Genomic DNA, 22,042 nt, shown 5'->3' on the forward strand with positions numbered 1-22,042 from the left:
TGTGTGTGTGTGTGTGTGTGTGTGTGTGTGTGTTGTGCATGCATATGTGTATGTGTGTTCCTTGCCTATACATCTGTGGAGACCTGAGCTGGACAGTAGAAATCTTAAGTTGTTCTCTACCTTAGTAACCCAGACCTCACAGATGTTACAAATCTACACCTCTGGCTTGCTCTGGGGTTCTCCTTTCTCTGCCTTCTGGGTTACAGCTGGCCAGCAATATCCTCCCAGCATTTACTTGTGTTCTGGGGATCCAACCTCTGATCTTAGAACAGCAAGCACTTTATCCTCTGTTTCATCTCCCAGCCTTGTTGCTCGTTATTGAGAAACTACCTTCTCCAGCTACATGTTGTAGTAGCCCCACATGAAAAGATAAGGTGGGGGATTGGTTTCGAAATAAATAAGAAGTGGGAGCAGTTGGCAGGGCTCCGGATGAAGCAGGCTTAGCTCCAGAGTCTATAGCGTTTCCTCTTTCTTGAACGACTGCCTTCTATTATTACCTCATGACGATGTCTGCTTATTAGTAACCTCAAAAAGTAGGCCAACCTGGATTTTTCCAGGGAACTAACTCCATTGCCACCAGGTCTCTCAGCTGGCACCTGGCTTCTCCAATCAGGTGGATGGTTCACAGCCTCTCAGAAGCCTTTTTAGAAATCTGTTTTCTAACTTGGAGGAAAACATAACAAAGAACAGTCCATGCCATGCAGAGGTGACACCTTCTGTGGGCCTGGTTATAGGAAGTCCCCACCCCTTAATAAGATGCTGAAATATGATAAGCATCTTCCTGAAGATGACACACCCAGAAACTGCCTGAGGCTCCTCTTAGGTAGCCATAGATCATGGAGAAGAGACTCTCTGTAGCTCTCTCCAAGACCAAAAAGGAATAAAGGAAAAAATTTTTTACCCTGTTTTCTTCCAATTCCCTGCAGCCCACAGTATCTGAACATTGCCCTTTCAAGTCAAACAAAGTCCACAGGTTGACCAGATGGCCCCACCCAGCAAAGTGGTAAGATTGCCTGGCTTTAGTCACCAGACTGACTCCACTACCTTTCACCCAGTTGGAGGGAAAGAGTGGGGAAGCTTCCTCAGTGAAGGTGAGCTTCCTTACCCATTAACTTCTTGGGCTCCTCGTGTCTGATCGCAGCCTGAAAGAAGTGGAGGGCAGCTGTTGCCTTCTTGTGACTTGCCCCCACTAGTCCAGAACTCAACAGCAGTATCCAGATCCCAGCAGAAAACGTCTCTGCCCTTTCTATGCCAATTCCAAATGAACTCCATCCCTACTTACTGCTATGGATGACAGTGTGTGGCAAAGAAAGGGCTGTGGGCTAGAAATCAGACAGCCTGGACTTTAGGGGTCATGCACTTCTTGAGGCCAATGACTTTACACCTTCGTAGGTTACACAGCTGTGACAGACAGGACCAGAACACTATCCTTCAGGGGCTGATGGCCAGCCCAGGCAGGAAAAGATAAAGCAGCCGCCCATTGTAATCTTTGAGTCCAAGTACTGAAGTGATAACATTCCCTTGGCAAACCTTCCCATAGGGGTATGAGGAGGGAAGACAAAGAAAGAAGGGTCAGTCAGTCCTCGGGATCCAGAAAGGTTGAGAAGTTAGGGTGTGACCGCAACAAGAGCTAAGTTAAAAAAAAAAAAAGTGCCACTCTCTTAGGAGATCTTGAAGCAGAGGCAACTCTATATGAATGTATTTAGGCTCCAAAGCCAGAAACTCACGTGTCAGTTTGCAAAGGACTTATTTGCTGCCCTCATATCAGCTGCAGTGGAGAACGACAAGGCTTTGGCGGCAGAGGAATGATGCGATCCTAAGTTATAGGGACTTGTTTGATTGTTGCTGGTGGTGCTTGCCTTGTTTGTTTGTTTGTTTGAGGCAGGCTCTCATGATGTACCCCAGACTGGCCTCATTCTGACCTATGCAACCAAGAGTGACATTACACATCTCGGCCTTCCGGTTAGCCTACACTCAGATGCTGGAGGCATAGGCATGCATCACCACACCTGGTTTCATGTGGGGCTGGGGTTTTGAACTCATGACTTGACGTATACTAGGTGATAACTCTACTGACAGAGCTATGCCCCTAGGCAACGTGATTCTATGTGCTTTTTTTCAAGATGTCATGGCAAAGTTACCTTCCAATAAAGATGAAATGAGAAGGTGTTGTGTATAAAAGCAAATGAAAGGAAATCCATCCTAGTGGGATGAATTTTGGACCCTAGCTAAGCCAACCAAACTAGAGGGGGGGAAGGAAAAACTCAGCTAGAAAGTACTAAACTAAGGAGGTAGGCGTCCGATTGGCTCTGATGAGAGACAGGTCATTGGACATGCGCATGACAGGGGCTTTCTTCTGAGGTCGCTTTGTGTGGTTCCTCAAAACTTTCCTCCTGCCGAGCAGTGGTGGTGCACGCCTTTAATCCCAGCACTTGGGAGGCAGAAGCAGGCAGATTTCTGAGTTTGAGGCCAGCCTGGTCTACAGAGTGAGTTCTAGAACAGCCAGGACTATACAGAGAAACCCTGTCTCAAAAAACCAAAAAAAAAAAAAAAAAGATTCTCCTCGTTGTCTCTATACCTGTGGAGAATGAACAGAACCTGTCTTGCATCCACACCTAACAAGACTGGTAGGAGGGTTGTGTGTCACCCTGGTGACCATGATGCAAACAGATAATGGCTTAGAACAGCAGGGTTCTGTGTCACCCTGATGGCCATGATGCAAACAGATAATGGCTTAAAACAGCAAAGCACAGAGTGAACATGAAGTCACTGGAAGAGAGAGACATGTTTTCCAGGGTCATTGTGTCTTTATTGCAGGTAAAGAACACACATATCTTTGATGGGAAAATTAAAATGAAGAAATAAAGATGCCAAATGTAAGACTAATTAAAGCCTGCTTATTTCATTGAAAGAGGATTAGTTGTCTCATGTAAATCACATTACATCTACGTTTTTAAGGGCTGGACAGATGGCTTAGTGTATAACAACACATACTACTCTTGCAAAGGACCTGAGATTGGTTTCCAGCACCAATAATAGGCTGCTCAGAGCTGCCTGGAACTCTAGCACCAGGGGATCTGAGGCCCTGTTCCAGATTCTGGAGACAGCCACATAGACATAGTGAACACACACACAGAGACAGGTACATATGCACGCACATAAAGTAAATATATAAAAGTATTGCATCTAATTCTTTTGTTATGTGTGTTGATTGTATTGATGATATTCAGGTTGACACCTGTTTTCCCACAGCAATACAGAGTTATCATTAGTTATGTGTCTCCATGTCATAATGCATTCAACATTTGTAACAATATGTTAATAGAGCATTTATATATTATTATTTTAATAAAATAAGTAAAATATGGAATTATTGTCGATATTAACATGTACAACATATGGCCATAAATTCCTGGGAAAACCAAATACAAATGAGAGATATAGGTTTTTTTTTGTTTTTTTTGTTTTTTTTAATGTAGGGCTGGAGAGATGACTCAGCCGTTAAGAGCACTGGCTGCTCTTTCAGAGGTCCTGAGTTCAATTCCCAGCAACCACATGGTGGCTCACAACCATCTGTAATGGAATCTGATGCCCTCTTCTGGTGTATTCGAAGACATGACAGTGTACCCATATATTTAAATAAAATGAAAAAAAAATGTAATTAACACTTTTAAACCTTCCCATACAACTTGAAAGACCAAAAACTATACAGCCTTTTATTTGTTTTTTCTTTTCTGTATGTTTGTTTGTTTGTTTGTTTTTTTATTTTTGAAACAGGGTCTTTGTAGCTCTGGCTGGTCTATAACTCACTACATAGACCAGGGTGGCCTCAAACTTACAGAGATCTGTCTGCCTCTGCCTCCTGAGTGCTGGGGTTAAAGGTGTGACTAGTTATTTGTTTTTCATAGGAGTAGAATGAATTGCTATATTTTTGTAAGTAAATGTATCTAGTTCCAGTTAACCAAAGCCCTTTGAAGAAAATTGTTTTCCCTAATGTATAGATATCTTGTTTTTAAGAACTGACAGTAATTTTTCTAAAAGTTGACTCTGGTTAGTTTTTGCTTTTTTTTTTAATTTAATTAATTAATTTATTTATTTTTAAACTGGGTCTCAGCCAGGCTGGCCAGACTCCCAAGCTCTAGTGACTTTCCTGCCTCAGACTGCCAAACAGCCAGGACAGCAAGCAGGTGCTTCCACGCCTGACTGGCTGTTAGAAAAGGCGTCCTGTGTTTTAATAATGCATAGTATTTATACACAGTACATTTCCTCGTGGCGTTGTCCCCTCCCATGCTGTGTTGATTATCTGGTGTCATGTGGCATAAGATGAGCCCGGCTCTGGGAAATTCCTGGGTGGTGAACACACTATGTTCTCCTCAGATACTTGGCGGTCGCAGATGTAGCAGATCAGAACACAGGAGACAGGAAGCAGTAACCGCAGGTTTAGGGTAGGGGGTGGGGGGAGCAAAACCGAAGGGACTCCTGCGACACTCTGGAGCTGTTTTGGAGTTGGTGCCCTTCACTTCAGCTGGGGTGACCACGTACTTTTGGTCTTGTATTTCCCTCCAATTTTTTTTTTAAAAGATTTATTTATTTATTATATTATGTAAGTACACTGTAGCTGTCTTCAGACACTCCAGAAGAGGGCGCCAGATCTCGTTACGGATGGTTGTGAGCCACCATGTGGTTGCTGGGATTTGAACTCTGGACCTTCGGAAGAGCAGTCGGGTACTCTTACCCACTGAGCCATCTCACCAGCCCCGTTTGGTTGGTTTCTTTTTCTTTTTTTTTTTTAAAGATTTATTTATTTATTATATTATGTAAGTACACTGTAGCTGTCTTCAGACACTCCAGAAGAGGGCGCCAGATCTCGTTACGGATGGTTGTGAGCCACCATGTGGTTGCTGGGATTTGAACTCTGGACCTTCGGAAGAGCAGTCGGGTGCTCTTACCCACTGAGCCATCTCACCAGCCCCCCTCCAATTTTTGATCTCTGCGTGTATTTGTTTTATTTCCCTGCGTGGAACAGAGAGACAGTCATGGGTAATAAAGGGCAGAGGACAAAGGCTCTAGTTCTTTGAGACTGCACATTGAGAAGCCACATTGCAGAAAGCAGCTTTCCCCTGGGGTGCCTCGGGTCCAGATGTCCACTCCCACGGGCTATGGTCAGGACAGGGCAGCTGGGCTCCTTAGGGAGAGAGGTGGCCCTCAGAACAAAAGCAAACATTTGTCCCTTCAGACTCTGCCTCCTCCTGGTCCTGGCTTTGAGTGTCGATTTAAACTTTAAATGCTATTGCAGTATTAATAGGTAAAATATCCTTTTCTGGACAAATACATGCAGTTTTACTACAGCGAATTCTGCGCGCCTACCCACGCTCTGCCCAGGCTTAAGTGTTGTCAAGGATTTAATTTCACAAAGGTTGCAACAAGAGAATTGAAACTTAATTCAAGAACAATGTATTTTAGCCTGGGGGAATGTTCCGCCCATAAAGTGTATTAGTGGCTCTCTCTGTGGTATCTTGGCCCCGTTCTCTTCTCTTTCTGAATTCCCACCTGGGCTTCATTCATGCTTCCCGGGAAGAGGAAACTGATTTGGGTACACTTGCCTTGACCGTTCAGTTAGAACTGTTGTTCCATTTGTGAGGGTCTCACTCTCTTAACTAGTCACCTCCCAAAGACTGTACCTCCTTGCTTTCAGATTTGAGAGTGTGCATTTCAACAAAAAAAATTGTGCATAGAGCAGGGCATTGAGGTATGCACCTGCAGTCCAACACAGGGGAGGCTAAGGCAGGGACATCATGAGTTCAGACATAGCCTGGCCTAGGTAAGGAACCATTGTCTCAACAGAGACCAGGAATTTTGTGGACACCCAAACGTGCAGACTGTAGCATTACAGATATTGCTCTCGGGAAATGTACCAAACTCAGCAGTGTCATCATGACTGTGAGCTACGTCGTCTCAGGCACCTGTCGGGGAACCTCTTAGTGACCTAAATTCAGAACTCTGCCTGCCTCATCCTCAGCCACACTCAAGGAATATGGAAGCACATTGCTCAATCCTAAACCACACATTCACCCTCGGGCATTCCCCTGCTTCAGCACTCCTGGGACACTTGGCGTTCCATTTTCTCCTTCCTTGCATTAATTTCAGTCTTTTATGACTTTTGCTGAAACACACACACACACACCCAGCTTCCTGGCTTTGTATTTCAGTATTCTCTCCTTTCAGAGAAGGTTTCAGATTCATCTCCGCTAGGACGAACTCTGCTGAATTCTGACCATCCAAACGAGATGTTACTACTTGGGATTTGAGTGGAGTTAATATGACTGGGACCAGGGCCCGTCCCATCCATGTCTGTTCTTCCTCCTATGTTGCAGGGTGTGCCAAGTCCTGATGTGTGTATTTGGCTGTTGATCATGGATTTACCATCCCTTTCTTTTTGTGTAGACCAAATCCTCACATGAAGTTTTTAGGTGTGGCCTTACCCAGGGCCTCAGGAGAGCACTTGATTATCTTTATATCCTGGTGTCCCTTACAAATGGGACCGATGGCAAATCTGGTTTGCATCTTACCATTCAAGATCAGATTTAATCCCAAGTGGCTATTTTGATTTAATCACCTGTTATAACTCTTTCTATGTTACTCCCCCCAAAAATATTCCCAAGGACTCTATTGCTTTCTAAAATTTCAGCTTTGGATTTTAGCTGTTTCTGAAACATCTAACCAACCTTTCTGTCTCATTTGATCTTTCTGACGTTTACAGTGTTTAATAGCTGAAGGTTTGTTCGTTTGCACTTTTAGCTCATTTTCTCCCTCATTTTATGCATTCTGCTTTTCTTGACTAATGCATCTGTTATATTTAAAAAGGCAATTCTTCCCTAAACAGCGCTTAATCAGATACCTGTCCTCCAGGATATAAGTGTATAAAAAGTGATTTATTCTGATATTTGGCAATCACTAGTAAGTGAACAACCTCAAAAAAAAAGGGAGAAAAAAAACTGTGAAAAATGTTTGGGTGTGGGAGGCAGAGATAAGAAGATGGCTACAAGTTTGGGGCTAGCCTGCTCTACCTACCTTGTTTAGGACTACGAGGGCTATCTATCCCTGCATCTCATCTGGTTTACAATTGAAATATAAGTTGTATATTTTGTTGGTACTGAGCAATGCAAACTAATATTCCCATGCAGAGGGCATAAATAGCAAGAGAATTCCGTCAGCAGCATCAGACTACCTTGACTGGAAATTGGACGCTACCTCCTTGATACAACATCTTCTTATTTTTCTATGTTGTTTCTAGCTGTGCTTGGCCTCAAACTGCCGCTGCCAAGAAATGATTTCATTGATAATGGCTTTCCTTGCTGTGCTTTCTACTAATAATGAAGACAGTTTTTCAAATCTTCATAGGTTTCAAATCATTACTCACCAAATTGATAACTGTTTGAAAAAGAAGCCTGCATAATACTAATTAATCAGGAGACAGCCTGGAGAGACAGGCCTTTTTTTCTCCTCTTTCCTCAGTGGGCCCTCTTCCAACGGGATTTGTCACCCACAACTGAGAAGGAAGTTGCTATGTAGGGTTGACACAAAATTCAAGGATAAGCTTTCTTTAATATGTAGATTCTTGTCCTTGGGTCATTAAACCCACTGTCCGGTCAACCAAATATTGCGAACGAAGAGATGGAGGCTGATATCAAAAGGGGGAATGGTGGGACCTGTCCGTGAAGGGGCAGAGAGCACACCGCAAGCCTTAGAAAAGCCAAGCACAGTATGCAGAGGGAGACAGAATGGACATGGACGGTGAAAGAGAAAGAGGCCATAGCAGGAAGAGCAGCAGGGCCAGGATGGAAAGTAGATGGAGAATGGAGAACCTGAGAGAGGTTTGGGTGACATCCAGGGCTCAATAAAAGGCCATTGCTGGCTCCCAAGCTTTGGTGTGACGAGGCAGAGGCGGCAGAGGCGGGGCCTGAGGAGGATGAATTCAGTCACTGGTGTCCTAGAAGGCTCCAAGAGAGCAAACTCGGGATATCCCGCTGGGTGACCCCCGGGGTGGAGGAAAACACAGCTGCGCCTGTTCCTCACTTCACAGATGCTGCTCCGAGAGGTTGGCTCTCCATTTGTCTGTTTTTAACATGAGCTGCTTTTCGGTCACTTTCAGAGCAGGTATCCTGAAAATTAAACACACCAGATGAGTTGCCTGAGGCTTGCGGAGACCTGCAGCGTGGTGTGTGTTAGGAAGTCGGACCGGAAGTGAAGCCTGGGTGCGAAGGGACAGAGCCTCACTCAGTATCAGTGGGAGCAGAGGGAGTTCCCTAAGATTCCCTAAGAGACCGCTGTGGCTGTGCTCAACCCAGGGTTCCAGACTGGCTACCTTCCCACCCCACCCCCACAGCCTCGTGCACTCCTCTTAGCCTTTCTTGATTTTGTTTCATTTCTTAGATACAGTTTTCTACCCACTGACCACGTCTATCGTATCTAAAGCCAGATTCACAAAATCTTCCCAAGTGGGTTGTCCCCTCTCGGGAGTCTAGGACAGCTTCTGCAGTGCGTCCTCCCCTCAGCCGATGGCCTTGGCTTGCTCTGATATCTCATTACTTTTCTTCCCCCTCATTTCAACATTACCTCAGGATTACCTCCTTAGTGCAATCTGTTTCTTGCCTTCAAATTCATCTCCCACTCACTCTCCCATTTTCTTCGTCTTTGACCTCCACCCACGTGTGCCATCTTTGCCCACTGATGTAAAAATACAGTGCTCCAGAGGCATGCATGTATTAAGTCCCTCGTGAGGAAGGGTGGGTAGTCAACATCTCATCCCATCCCACCTACCTAATCCTCGTTAATTAATTCTCATTAATCCCCACTGTCAATCAAATGAAGACGGAGACATTCCTCTCTGCTTACTTGGGTCAAGCATCACGGCCTCATAGCTTGCCGCTGCTTCTCTGGTTCTCTTCTGCACAACTGAAGACACTCTGAGAGTCCTTAGGTACAGATCCACCGTCGCTGTCGCTGACAGTGTGCTAAATTAAAGTTCTTCTTTAACAAAGGCTAACTCCTCAGGGCTTGACGATAAGAGTGTCCACTTGAAAGAACAGAATCTCGAATTTGGTCTTACACAGATTAAGAAGAAATCCGCTTATTTTAATATGTACTGTGAATTGTATAACTATAGATCCCCACTTCTTTTTCTGTCTTTGTTTTGTTGAGACACAGCTCTGACTATAGCCATAGCTTTTAAGCTTCTCATTTCCTTCTTTAATGATCCATACCTAGTTTTTTTGTTTGTTTGTTTCTTTTTTCCAGTTGGTATTGTTATTGATCATGTCTTCTGTTTAAAACCCCTATTCATTCAATGCAAAAGGACCTGGCTTATACATCTTAATTTTCTTATTTGATTTTGTTTTTTTCCCTTTGACTTTTTCTATCCCGATACTATCTTGCAGTACTTGTTAATGATAAGGCTTCACTGAGAAGGTGTCTGGTAAAGACTTGAAGAGGAGAGTGTCCACCTGACCGAGCAGCCCAGGCAGAGGTTCCTCCTGGGAGCTAGCAGCATGGCTGGCTAGGTGTGATAATGCTAGGTGTGGAAGCAACAGAGAGACCAGGAAGGTCGAAGGGCAAGTCCTGAAGGATCTTACAAACTATGACCAGGTTTTGTACTGAGAGTTAGGGTTTTTGTTTGTTTGGTTGGTTTTTGTTTTGTTTGTTTGGTTGGTTTTTGGTTTGGTTTTGGGTTTCTCTGTGTAGTCCTGGCTGTCCTGGAACATGCTCTGTTGACCAGGTTGGTCTTGAACTCACAAAAATCCTCCCACCTCTGCCTCCCAAGTACTGGGATTAAAGGTATGCACCACAACTGCCTGGAAAAATAAATCTTAAAAAAAAAAAGATAGCTCAGTCAAGTCTAGTAGCATGAGCCTGTAAACCCAGCTACTCTAGAGGGTAAGGCAGGAGGATTACAAATTCAAGGGCAGATTTTATAACTTAGCAAGCATGCTTAAACTCTGGCTCAATCTCTAGTACTGGGAAGAGAGGGAAATAAATACAAGAAAGACATAGACAAGTTTGTCTGAGGTCGTTGTCGTTCATGGATAGAGAGTGACCCCTGCTTAAGGACAAGCCTGTCCCCAGAAAGATGAGGGTGTGCCCAGGCCCAGGCCAGTCCTGGGGCCCTTGTTTCCTGTACTTCAGGTTTGAGCATCTTTCAGTGATGGTCTTTCTGATATCTTTCCCTCTTGTGTCATGCTCTGGACTGCCTGCCTGAGTATAGGCTGTGAAGAGAGCTATCAAAGGTCCTTCACGGGCACACCTTGAATTAATCTAGTGTCTCCAGAAACTTCTCGCCTATTCCTTCTTCTGCACCCAGTCTGACAAGCAGGTCTCTGTTCTGGTTCAAGCCACTGACACTGGTGGTCAGGGTGAGGGATGCATAAATGCACATTGTGTTTCTGATTTTCTGCATCTCCTTGTTCAGACATGTTAGGGAATCATTCTTCTTTTGGTGGTTTTATTTCATTATACAGGAGGGCTTTTAGAAGTACTCATTGTAAAGACCTTGGAAAGAGAGAAACAAGTATTTTCTTTCCTCTTCAGCGTCTTGAACTAAGAAGCCTATTTGATGTCATTGAAACCTTTGCTGAAGTAAAACATTGTTTGGGACATTTGTTTTCATTATATGCTATTTATTTATTTACTTACAAGTTTATCGAAAAAGAGATACATATATTTCATTGATGGCTTATTTTACTGTCAGGCTGACCACTAATATGCACTTAACTTTTCTAAATGTTTAAGGATTTTTGAAAGTACATGTGTGTGCGTGCATGTGTGTTCGACTGTGTTTTCAGGCCCTGTGAAGATCAGAAGAGGGTATCAGATCCCCCTGTAGCTGCAGTTACAGGAGGTTGTAAGCCACCCAGTGTGAGTGCCAGAAAACAAACTCCAAGCATTTGCAAGAGCAGCAAGCAAGCACTACTGGCTGATTGCTGAGCAATCTCTCCAGCCCCGAGATTATTTATTGAAAAAGACAAATAGCACATGTTTTCTTTCATATGTGGAGTTGGATTTCAAAGTATATGTGTAAATGTGTGTAGGCCATAAATCTAGAAAGTAGAAAAGGAATCCTAAAGATAAGGGGACAAGATGTTGGAATACGAATACTTGTAACATGAAAACAGCAGAGGAATGGGGACCAGCCAGAGGAGGGCAGGGGAATAATAGAAGGACAGTGGAGAAAGATGAATAAAGATAATGTAGGACACACACACACACAGGAAATGCAATAATGAAATTCATTCCTTTATATACTTACCTTAGAAATTAATACATAAAATAAATAAATATTAAGTTTTTAATGTGATTTTTTTTACCCTTCATATTTGCAAAGATCAAAAGAGCCTAGCATCAGTCATTATTAAAGTTACTAATCCTAGTCTATGTATCAGGGACTCTGCTATCTACTTTTAACATATATAGTCTCATGCTTCATTTAGAGGGATGCCTAAGTGTTGCTGTGTCTTGCAGGTGTACGTCCCAGAAGCTCTGCCAAGGACAGTTTGTCAATTACTATAACCTTTCTAAGCCTCAGGATTTCTGGCTCAGGAGTTGCATATATACTCTCCTATAGATAAATTCATACACACCACAAATATAGAGCCATGATTCACAGTGTTCTTTGTATTTGCAAAGACTTAAAATCTACCTACATGACCATCAAAAAGGCACTGGTTCAGTTATAATTCATTTGTTACAATGAAGCTGTATGCAGTCATTAAAAAAGATTAGGGTGGGGGGCTGGCAAGATGGCTCAGCAGATAAGAGCACTGATTGCTCTTCTGAAGGTCCTGAGTTCAAATTCCAGCAACCACATGGTGGCTCACAACCACACCTAATGAAATCTGATGCCCTCTCCTGTTGCCTCTGAAGACTGCTACAGCGTACTTATATATAATAAATAAATCTTTTTAAAAAAAAAGGATTAGGGGAAGGGGGTGGCATTGCCTTTAATCCCATCACTCCAGAAGCAGGGACAGGTGAGTCTCTGAGTTCAAGGCTATCCTAGCTTACAGAGTAAGTTCCAGGACAGCCAAGGCTATACAGGTGTGGTGGTTTGAATATGCTTGACCCAGGGAGTGGCACTATTAGGAGGTGTGGCCTTATTGAAGGCAGTATGTCACAGTGAGGGTGGGCTTTGAGACCCTCCTCCTAGCTGCCCGGGAAACAGCCAGTCTGTTCCTAGCTTCCTTTGGATGAAGATGTAAAATTCAGCATTTCCAGCGCCATGCCTGCCTGGATGCTGCCATGCTTACCACCATGATGATAATGGACTGAACCTCTGAATCTATAAGCCAGGCCCAACTAAATGTTGTCCTTTATATAAGTTGCCTTGGTCGGGCTGGAGAGATGGCTCAGCCATTAAAGGCTAGGCTCACAACCAAAAATGTAAGAGTTGCCTTGGTCACAGTGTCTCTTTACAGCAATGGAAACCCTAACAGAGACAATGGAGAAACCCTGTCTCAAACAAAACAAAACAAAACAAAAGAATGAGGACATTGAACATAGTGGCTACTGTCATACACCACAGGAAGTTGAGGCAGGAAGACCTCAAATCAAGAATAGATGTGGTCACATAGAAAGACTGTTTAATAGAGGAAGGGAGAGAAACAAGGGAAGCAGGGGAGGCATAATGAGAAAGCTCTATACATACCAATGAAGAAAGAACACCAAGATACAGTCCTTTATATTGTTGTTTTTAAAAGCAACATTTAAAATTTTGGGCTGAGCTGACATGACGGCTCAGCAGATAAAGGCACCTACCTACCACCAGGTCGTCCCTGGGACCCACATGAGTAGAAGAGAAAAAGTAAGACCCACAAATTGTCCTCTGACCTCCAACTACACACACACACACACACACACACACACACACACACACTAATAAATAAGTAAGTACTTTTCTTAAAGTTAGGGGGCAGAAAGATTGCTCTGTGGTTGAGGTCATCTACTGCCCTTACAAAGGTTCCCAGCACCCATGTCAGGCAGCTGCGAACTGCCTATAACTCCAGCACTAGGGTATCTGATGGTTTCTTCTAATCTTTGTAGACATCTGCACTCATGTTCACCTCTCTCTCTCTCTCTCTCTCTCTCTCTCTCTCTCTCTCTCTCTCCCTCTCTTTCTGTCTGTCTAACACACACACGTAATTTACAGCAACTCCAAAACTTTTTTAAAAAGCAGGGTATAAAATAGTATGCCGTCCCTTACATTAAAAGCATGTCCATACTCATTTGCACAGTTTTACATTTTACAAGAAAGATGTACATGTTACTGAGAAAGGATGTGCCTTTGTGGAGAGAAACTGAGCCACCATATCAGGGTCCTTTCAGCAAACGCTTGCTAGTGTATGCAATGGTGTCATCGTTTGGAGGCTAATTATGGGATGGATCCCTGGATATGGCAGTCTCTAGATGGTCCATCCTTTTGTCTCAGCTCCAAACTTTGTCTTTGTAACTCCTTCCATGGGTGATTGTTTCCAATTCTAAGGAGTAGGCCGGGGCCTAGCAGAAACATAAGAGGATGCTCACAGTCAGCTATTGGATGGATCACAGGGCCCCCAATAGAGGAGCTAGAGAAAGTATCCAAGGAGCTAAAGAGATCTGCAACCCTGTAGTTGCAACAACATTATGAACTAACCAGTACCCCGGAGCTCTTGACTCTAGCTGCATATGTATCGAAAGATGGCCTAGTCGGCCATCACTGGAAAGAGAGGCCCATTGGACNTGCAAACTTTATATGCCCCAGTACAGGGGAANGCCAGGGCCAAAAAGTGGGAGTGGGTGGGTAGGGGAGTAGGGGGGAGGGTATGGGAGACTTTTGGGATAGCATTGGAAATGTAATTGAGGAAAATATGTAATAAAAAATATTAAAAAAAAATAAAAGGAACTGAGTCGCCACCAAGAAAGGAGTAGAAGAAGAGTTTGTCCCCAGTTTGTAACCTACAAGCAGCATCGGTTCTTACAGTATCTATTCTGAAGTAGAAATGTGGACACAGAAGCTCCATCTAAGCTAAGGCATGCTAGGTTAGAATTGCAAGCAGAGGCAGCTCTTCTACAGTTCTGTCTACACTGAGATAGTCTGCACTTACCAAACTGGAGGAGCGGTAGGGTTTTCCAGCTGTCCTTCTGTCTGCTACCAACTTCTTTCTACACTTGCGCACCTCATGTGTCTGGAGTTGTTAAGGTCAAAGACTGGGTCCTGTCAACTCTAACAAGATCATTTCAGCCACTATTCTCAATACTCCAATTAAAGAGATGCCTAGTGGTGAAAAGAAGAGAAAGGAGATTTGTTCATTGTGACTACCTTGAGGAAAAGAGCAAATAAAGAGGTCTGGTAAACACCCCACCCCCTGCCAGACTCCAGTCCATCTTTCCTAATAGGTCCTAATAGGAGGTCTGGGTTTAAATAGAAAACAAAAGGTAAGTATAACTTGGCAGTGTTGGTCGAGGTGTGATCCCAGCTGGTGCTGACTCCACCCCCCCTCCCCCTGCTCCCGCTCCCCCCCCCCAAGACTGCTCCAGGTTAGAACAGTATGAGATCTCTTTCTAGGAGGCAAGTACTTCCTCTGTCTGGTCTGGATTCTCTGGTGCGAGATTCTTGGGGGACCGTCTTTTCTATAGTCTAACAGCCATAAAAAGAGTGAAAAGTCTCTCTGGATCTTTCCTCCTGCCTGGACTGGTCCGCTCACACTCTACTTCCTCCTATGGGTAGCTAGAACATCTGTCTGATTTTTACAGAGGGTGTAACCCAGCAACTCTGAGAACCCTCATCCATCACTAGCGGAGAAATCTGTTTCCTGAATAATGCAGCTTTTCCCGACCTTCATTGGGCCACCGAGACGGCACATCAGACAAGGGTCTATAAGGACCCAGGTCTATTGGTTCAGTCTTCAGCAAGAGAGCAGCTCCTGATCGGGCTCTGACTGCTCTTTTTCTATTTCCTGAAACCTACCCTGCATAATCCTCTTTGATGATAAAGGGCCTATGGTTTTAAAAAGAGGTGGCTGGAAAATCACCCCAACTTTTAATAGCACAAGAAAGTTTAGTGATGTATTATTTTAATGCCTTCATTTAGACTAATTTAACACAGAATTGTCACTATAACTAGAAAGGATCATAGCTTCCCAGACTAAACCACTGGAAGGTACTTGATTTCATTCCCCTGAAAAGCAGTTTAATCCCAGCTTCTGTCTAGTGACAATATGACCCCCAGAGAAAGGAATGTTGAATGTCCTTTTAAACTCCCAGGGACAATCACCAGAAGAAAATGCAACTAGCCCCTACCAAAGAAATCTAATTCTGACAACTTGTGAAATCTGAATTTAAGTCATCGGCAGATTACTGAGGTCTGGGAAATGGCAAACATCAACCAGTTGAGAAGGGTGGCCCGGCCTGTTTTTGTTTGTGGATTGCGTAACTGTGTGTGGCTGTGTTGTATTAAAACCAGCTTGTCCCAGCTAGTAGTAAAATGCAGTCTCTAGGTAGACGAGGGCGGGCTTGTCTGTATAAACCAAACATCTGAAACTCCTACTGCAAGTCTTTGAGGGCTTGTACGTGATGCTTAATTTGGGTTGGAAATGAGAGAAGATGTAACCTACAGGCAAAGATAATTCCTGTGGGTTTTTTTGTTTTTTGTTTTTTGGTTTTTTTTTTTGGCAGTTTCTGCTCCTTCTTCTCTGGTACTCAGATTAGGTCCGAATCTCTCTCCCTTAGGAAACTCTGAGCCCCCTCTAATAAAGACCTTTCTGAGACATACGTGTTGCAAGAGACTGATTGGATCTCCCAACTGATTCTTTCAGTCGCTGTCCAGGAAAACAGTGTCTTCTCATTTAAAAACAACGGACCCAGATTTTATGTTCATGATCAAGTTAAACCCGCTTAGCTTAACTTTCACTAATTCCCCAGAACTCCCCAGAGAGCCTTAGGGAAGCACTTGTGTCATTACACGCACTGCTCTCGAGTTTCAGGGTGGGCCTTCCGTTGTTTGGATACCCTGTAACTTTTAGTCTTCTGCTGACAAGGCCTCCAAGGTGAAGGGCACCTGCAGCAAAGTTGGGAATCGGCTCCCAGAAACACCTCTGCAACCTTTCAATAAACAACACCCTGACACTGAGTTGGCCCAGGGATGGAACTCACTTCCTCTTTGAGACAATGTGCTTGCCCATCAATTTACAAAATAAAAGGCCTGCTGAGTGCCAGGAACAAAACCAGAAAGTGCCTGAATTGTAAGGAACTTTGAGTATAGATTCAGTAGGGAAGAACCAGGAGGAAAGCAAATACAGGGTGGGGGGGGACGCATGGAGTGGACACCTAGTGAGTTAAGAAAACTGCAGGAGATGGCTCAGAGCTTAAGGTCCAGGACCGAGGAGCGCGCTCTAACAGAGGACCAGAAGTCAGTTCCCCCCTGCTGCTCACTGCAGCTCCAGAGAATCCAGTGTCTCTGGCCTCTTGGGGCACCTGCACTCGAATGCTCATAGCCATACACATATAATTGAAAATCAGATTAATCCTTTTAAAAAGAAGAAGGAAAGAAACCAACCGGTACTTGAAGGGGACCAGGTAGGGAGAAAGCTTTGAAGCCAGTGTGTCCCCAGCAGGGCTGTCTGTCAACCAGAAGCAGTGCTGAAAGACTGGCACATATTCAAGGAGAGTGGAAATGCATTTTTTTTCCATGGAACATCACTGTTTGGAGAGGGATGTTTAGAGATGTGTGCTGAAGAGTCCAGTGCTAAGCTGGAGTCCCAGACACGGAACCACCGTGTGGGATGAACCCATCAGAACCCTGCCCTGTACAAAAGTGTGTTCCCAAGTGAGGTCAGGTCCAGGAGCCTAACCCTAACCCTCTCCGAGGAGTATCAGGAGAACCACCCCCTGCTGAGTGGCTCTCGGCTCTTTCTATGTAACTGTGCTATACCAGACGGCCTTGGCTCTGCCTCCAGGAGGCACTCTGAGCCTGTGTAAAATGTAGGAAGTTTTTTAAGCAAATGCTGAAATGAAGTCGGTCCCCAGAGGATTTCTGCTTGGTGAGCTTGAAAAGGGGATGAAATGTGTATGTCTTGGGGGGGGGGGGTCAGAGAGAACAGAAAGAAGGTTGGGGAGGTGGCTCAGTGGTTAAGAGCCCCTGAGTGCTCTTCCAGAGGTCCTGAGTTCAAATCCTCCACAACCATCTGTAAGGGGATCTGACTCCCTCTTCTGGTGTGCATGAAGACAGAGCAGTTAAATATAGAAAATACATAAATAGACCTCAAGACCTCAATTAAATTGACCCTGAGATAATAAAGTACTTGTTATTATTTACGGTTTTTATTTTATTTTCTAATTTTTTTTACTATGTAGATCAGGCTGGCCTCAAACTCACAGAAGCACACCTGCTTCTGCTTCCAAGAGCTGACCTAAAAGGTGTGTGCCTCCACACTGGGCCCCATCTGACTTCCCATATATCTTTTGTCATGTAATGTAGCGCAGTGTGGACTGAGACCTTTCAGTGTACCTTGAGGAAAAGCGGAGGAGAGGACAGGTCTCTGGGCTTCAGTTTTTATCTTCTTAGAAAAAGGGAAGTACTGATGGTAAAGTGAGAACACCAGCCATTTCTAGAATTATTAGTTGGTTCTACTTGTCAAATATGCTTCGTCTTGATTTCAATACCAGGATATGATTCCCTCTGGGTGTGGCCTGCAATGTCCACTCGCTGTGAAACAAGGTGAGTGAGCATCCCCAGGGAGCCCACCCTGGTGGTAACTACCTGCCTGCTTACATCCAAGTAGAAATTCCAAATGATGTATCGAAAGATGGCCTAGTCAGCCATCACTGGAAAGAGAGGCCCATTGGACTTGCAAACTTTATATGCCCCAATACAGGGGAATGCCAGGGCCAAAAGAATGGGAATGGGTGGGTAGGGAAGTGGGAGGGGGGGTATGGGGGACTTTTGGGATAGCATTGGAAATGTAATTGAGGAAAATACGTAATAAAAAAATAAATAAACAAATAAAAGAAATTCCAAATGATAAATTAGGATTAAAACCAGGTAATGTGTCACAACACTGCCATTTTATTGCATCTGCCTATGTGCTCAGCTTCAGCAGAGTGCTCATGACCTCAGAGGTGTATCTGAGTTTTTACTGCACAGGCTAAGATCAAAGACAGTCAGGACCATGAATACCACCTTTGTTCTCTGCCAGTTTTCCTTCTCCCCCACTTCCCACACTGAAAATCATCCCAACGCTGTCTTCATCTGCCCACTGGGATGTTTGCTTCAGCCATTTATTGGTGGTTCAGTGAGCAAACCCTAAGTTCCCTCCTCCTCTTCTTCCTCCTCCTCCTTACCTTCCCCTCCCTCTCCTCCTCCTCCTTCTCTCTCTTTCTGTCTCCCTCTCTGTCTATCTCTTTCTCTCTCTGACTCTCTTTTACCAAGGTCAGGCCTAGTTTTTTTTGTTGTTGTTTTGGTTTGGTTTTTTTGTTTGTTTGTTTGTTGCCTATTGATCATAGCTGACTGCCGTCCTAGACTCTGTTGAGTGAATTAATATAAAGATGAATGCAATTCTTGCCCCACCTTGGAACTCCCACACTCAATGAAGCAAATAAATGGGTGAGTTGGGGTGGGAGAAAGGGAAAAAAGGTGACGGATGGATGGACGGACAGACGGGTGGATGGAATGAATGAATGAGTGAATGAATTAGAAAAATGATGTGTTTACAAGCACCTTATGGAGGGACAGAAAACAGATGTGAACTCTGTGATACTCAGTGAGAGCCTCAGATTTCCCACTTATAACGTGAAGGTAACAATTCCTACTTAGCCTGGGTGGCTATAAAAATGACAGTCGGTAAATTGCTCAAGGAAGTATGTAGTTAAAACAACAACCAAAAGCTGGACGTCACAGCTACAACAAAAGGTGATAAGTGACTTAAGAGAAGTGCAAACAAAGAGGGTGGGGGTTCCCAGCACCTGCAGAAGGCCACCCATCCACCCATGTGTGCCAGCCACTGGCGCCTGCGCACAGGGGCTTTCCCAGCCTCCAGGTGATCTGCAGCACAGCACACGCCTAGGCTGGCCAGAGTTGAGCAGCTGGGACCCACGGGCACAGACCAGGAGCGGAGCAATCCTAAGTGGCCAGACATTTACAAGTGAAGCAGGTGTCAACCTGCAGCTGCTGCCATTATGGCTCCCACAGACAGCCTGTAGAATGGAGTCTGAGAAGGACCAAGGCTGCCAGTGAGGAATGAAGATCATTTCTCTCTCCAGAACGCAAGACCACTTCCTCGTTTCTCTTTCCACCTCCCCCTGGATGTCTAAAGTGAAGCGGTTTTCTCTCTTCTCCAGCTCAGAGGCTGAGAATGGTGCGGAGGACAGAAGGAGGGTCAGCAAGTCGCCAACAGCCCAATCTCCTACCTCATCTGTGGAGGCCGAGTCCCCGGACCAGAAGAGGAGCCTTGGCCTGTGGTGAGTCTTCAGTGGACTCTCCAGCTTTTAGAGAGCACTGGCGTTTCTAGTTTTAAGGTTGTCTTTAAGAGTGTGGCTCAACTGTAGGCAAGCCATGCCCTAAGAACGCATGGTGCGTTCTTCCTTAATACCGCGGCCCTGGTCTTTGCCCCGGTATCCACTTATCTTCCTCGCAGCATCTTTTGCTCCTTTTCCTGAACCTTTCTGCAGATGGGCTGCCTCTTTCAGAAATCACTGATTTTGCTGATCAAGGAAGCCACAAGGTCTCCTCTCCGTACAGAATGCACCCCTGTCTGCTCAGCCTCCAGATGTGCACACCTGGCCCTCACTTTCCTGGGAGCCACAGGAAAGAGCAGAGGAGACCAGGTCCCAGGCATCTGCTGAGCTATCCATGATCTGTGACTGGGGCTGTAGAGGAGACCTGGTTTACCTGTGAAGTAGGAGGAGAGATGTTTTGTTTTGGGGGATTTTTTTTTAATACATAGCTACAGGCTCCATCAGTCTCAGAGGCAAACACTACCCAGGAGAAGCTTAGAGATGCCTGCAGCTAGAAGAGTAGATACAAGAGGAATCTGGTTGTTGTTGTTGTTGTTGTTGTTGTTTTCATTTTGGTTGGTTTTGTTTTTCTGTCCTGAGGATCAAACTGAACACACGCTAGGCAGCTGCTCTACCACTGAGTACATCCCCAGTCCTAACTGTGGCTTCTAGAACTCTCCAATCAGGGCGAGTGATCTCCTCCCGATTGCTAGAACTGTTAGAACCATTGCCTCCTCCCACTTTTGACCTCTCCCAGGAGACAATCACATCCTACGTTTCCCTCCATCCCTGGCTCCCCACTTGTATCTCCTTTCTAAATCAGTGCCTGAGTCCTAACTCCTCACCCAAGGTTTCCTTTTTCAGCTATCCCTGTCGCCTCTGCACACCTTGTTTCTGGTGCCTTATCTTTCGACATTTGTTTCTGTAGCTGTTTCCCAGCAGAACATCCCACCCGCTCGTTAAGTGACTCCCCTCTCGCAGAGCTTTCACTGTGACGGGCCAGGCAGTCACCTGGCAAATACTTGGGTTCCTTCTGACTTGCCCAGGCTTAAGAAGAGCAGAGCTGTGCCGTGTGCATCAGTAAGAGATGTGGGAAAACACGGGGTTTGCTGCCCGCCACGCCACGGCGCCGAGGGCCCTGCTCTGCCGTTCTGCTCACTCTGTCTGGAAAGTCCTAACCGTTTTTTTTTTTTTTTTTTCTTTTCGGGCACTTTCATTTTGCACTGGGCTTTGATCTTGTCTGTGGGCAGCTATAGGAAGTGAGAACAGTGTGACTGAGAAGGCACAGAGAAATCAGTACTTATGCAAAGGAGCTTCCCGTTAGCTCTGTGCCGCTGTTCAAGACCTCAGAGCGAGAGCAGCCCTTCTTACTGCATTTACCTACTGTTCGGAGTCCTCCAAAACATGATGCCACTAACATGTATTGAGTCAGAAGAAGCCATACTTGCCATCCTTATTTTATTTGCTTGGGGATTTTGTTTTCTTGGTGTTTATTTGTTATTTGTTTGGAGACAGGATCTCACTATGTAGCCCAGGCTAGCCTTGACCTCACAAGAGATCCATTTGCCTCTGCCTCCCAAGCCCTGGGACGAAAGGTGTACGCCACCACATACAGCACTGTTTTGTTGATATTGTTTGCATTGGAGGCTTTGTGTAGCCAAGGCTTGCCCCAGACTCACTATAGTCCTCAGGATGGCCTTAAATCATGATCTTCCTGCCTCAGTCACCATCATAACCTATCTAACCACCATTATTATTTTTGACATTTATAAAAATAGTTATCTTTTCAGGTGGGGTATAAATAGGTAAACTCAGAGTTTCAAAAAATAATAATCTCCAGAATTCCCGGAGAACGTATTTATTAGCTAGCCCAGAGCAGATCAAGCCTGTCTACTGTGAGCTGCTGAGAGGTGCCCCTCCTGAGATTTCAGTGTTGTGGATCATAAACTATTAGAGGAGCCTAAGACATCCTAAGTCGCTCTCAGAGTCCCCTACTTCCACCATGTCTGTCCCCCTGTGGCATTTGAATTCCTTCAGATAGTGTAAATGTTTCAAATAGTATAAAAAATATGGACACTCTGTCTATTGTTTCAAGCCCTAGCAGTAAAGCAACTACATAATTACAAAGCGGATTTGTGAGCCAGCTCTAGAACTGGTACATCTTCTCCACTTGGAAATGACTGTCCTCAGCCACAGGGGTGCAGATGTGCAGGCTCCCACATCTGCTGAAATGGAGAGACAGGGTTAAGATATCCTGCCATCAAATTCCAGAATTCTGCCTTTAACAGTCGGGGGAAGGGAAGACTTAGATTTAGAGATGCTCGTTTTTATTTCTTTTTTCTTATTTTGTCGCACTTGATTCTCACTGTCTTCCAAGACTGGGTGTTTTCTATCTCTTGTCTTTCGGGTCCAGTGTCTCCTGTCCCTTCTCTAAGGCCCTGAACACTGGGGTCATTCTGTGGGGTGAGAGGTCCCTTAAGGATGGATCTCTCTCCCTCTCCCTCTCCCTCTCCCTCTCCCTCTC

General features: G+C 44.8%; 1 protein-coding gene across 2 annotated transcripts in view; it reads left to right on the plus strand.

Annotated features, from left to right (window-relative positions):
- Gramd2b (GRAM domain containing 2B) overlaps nt 1-22,042 on the plus strand; it is a 111,781-nt gene that overhangs the window by 57,966 nt on the left and 31,773 nt on the right. For both annotated transcript variants that reach the window (XM_021150618.2, XM_021150619.2), the window contains exon 2: nt 19,363-19,482. In XM_021150618.2, coding sequence (XP_021006277.1) covers nt 19,363-19,482 — 120 coding nt within the window. The remainder of the gene's footprint in view (nt 1-19,362; nt 19,483-22,042) is intronic.

This window comes from Mus caroli, chromosome 18, assembly GCF_900094665.2.
Source record: "Mus caroli chromosome 18, CAROLI_EIJ_v1.1, whole genome shotgun sequence".
Classification (NCBI taxonomy): domain Eukaryota; kingdom Metazoa; phylum Chordata; class Mammalia; order Rodentia; family Muridae; genus Mus; species Mus caroli.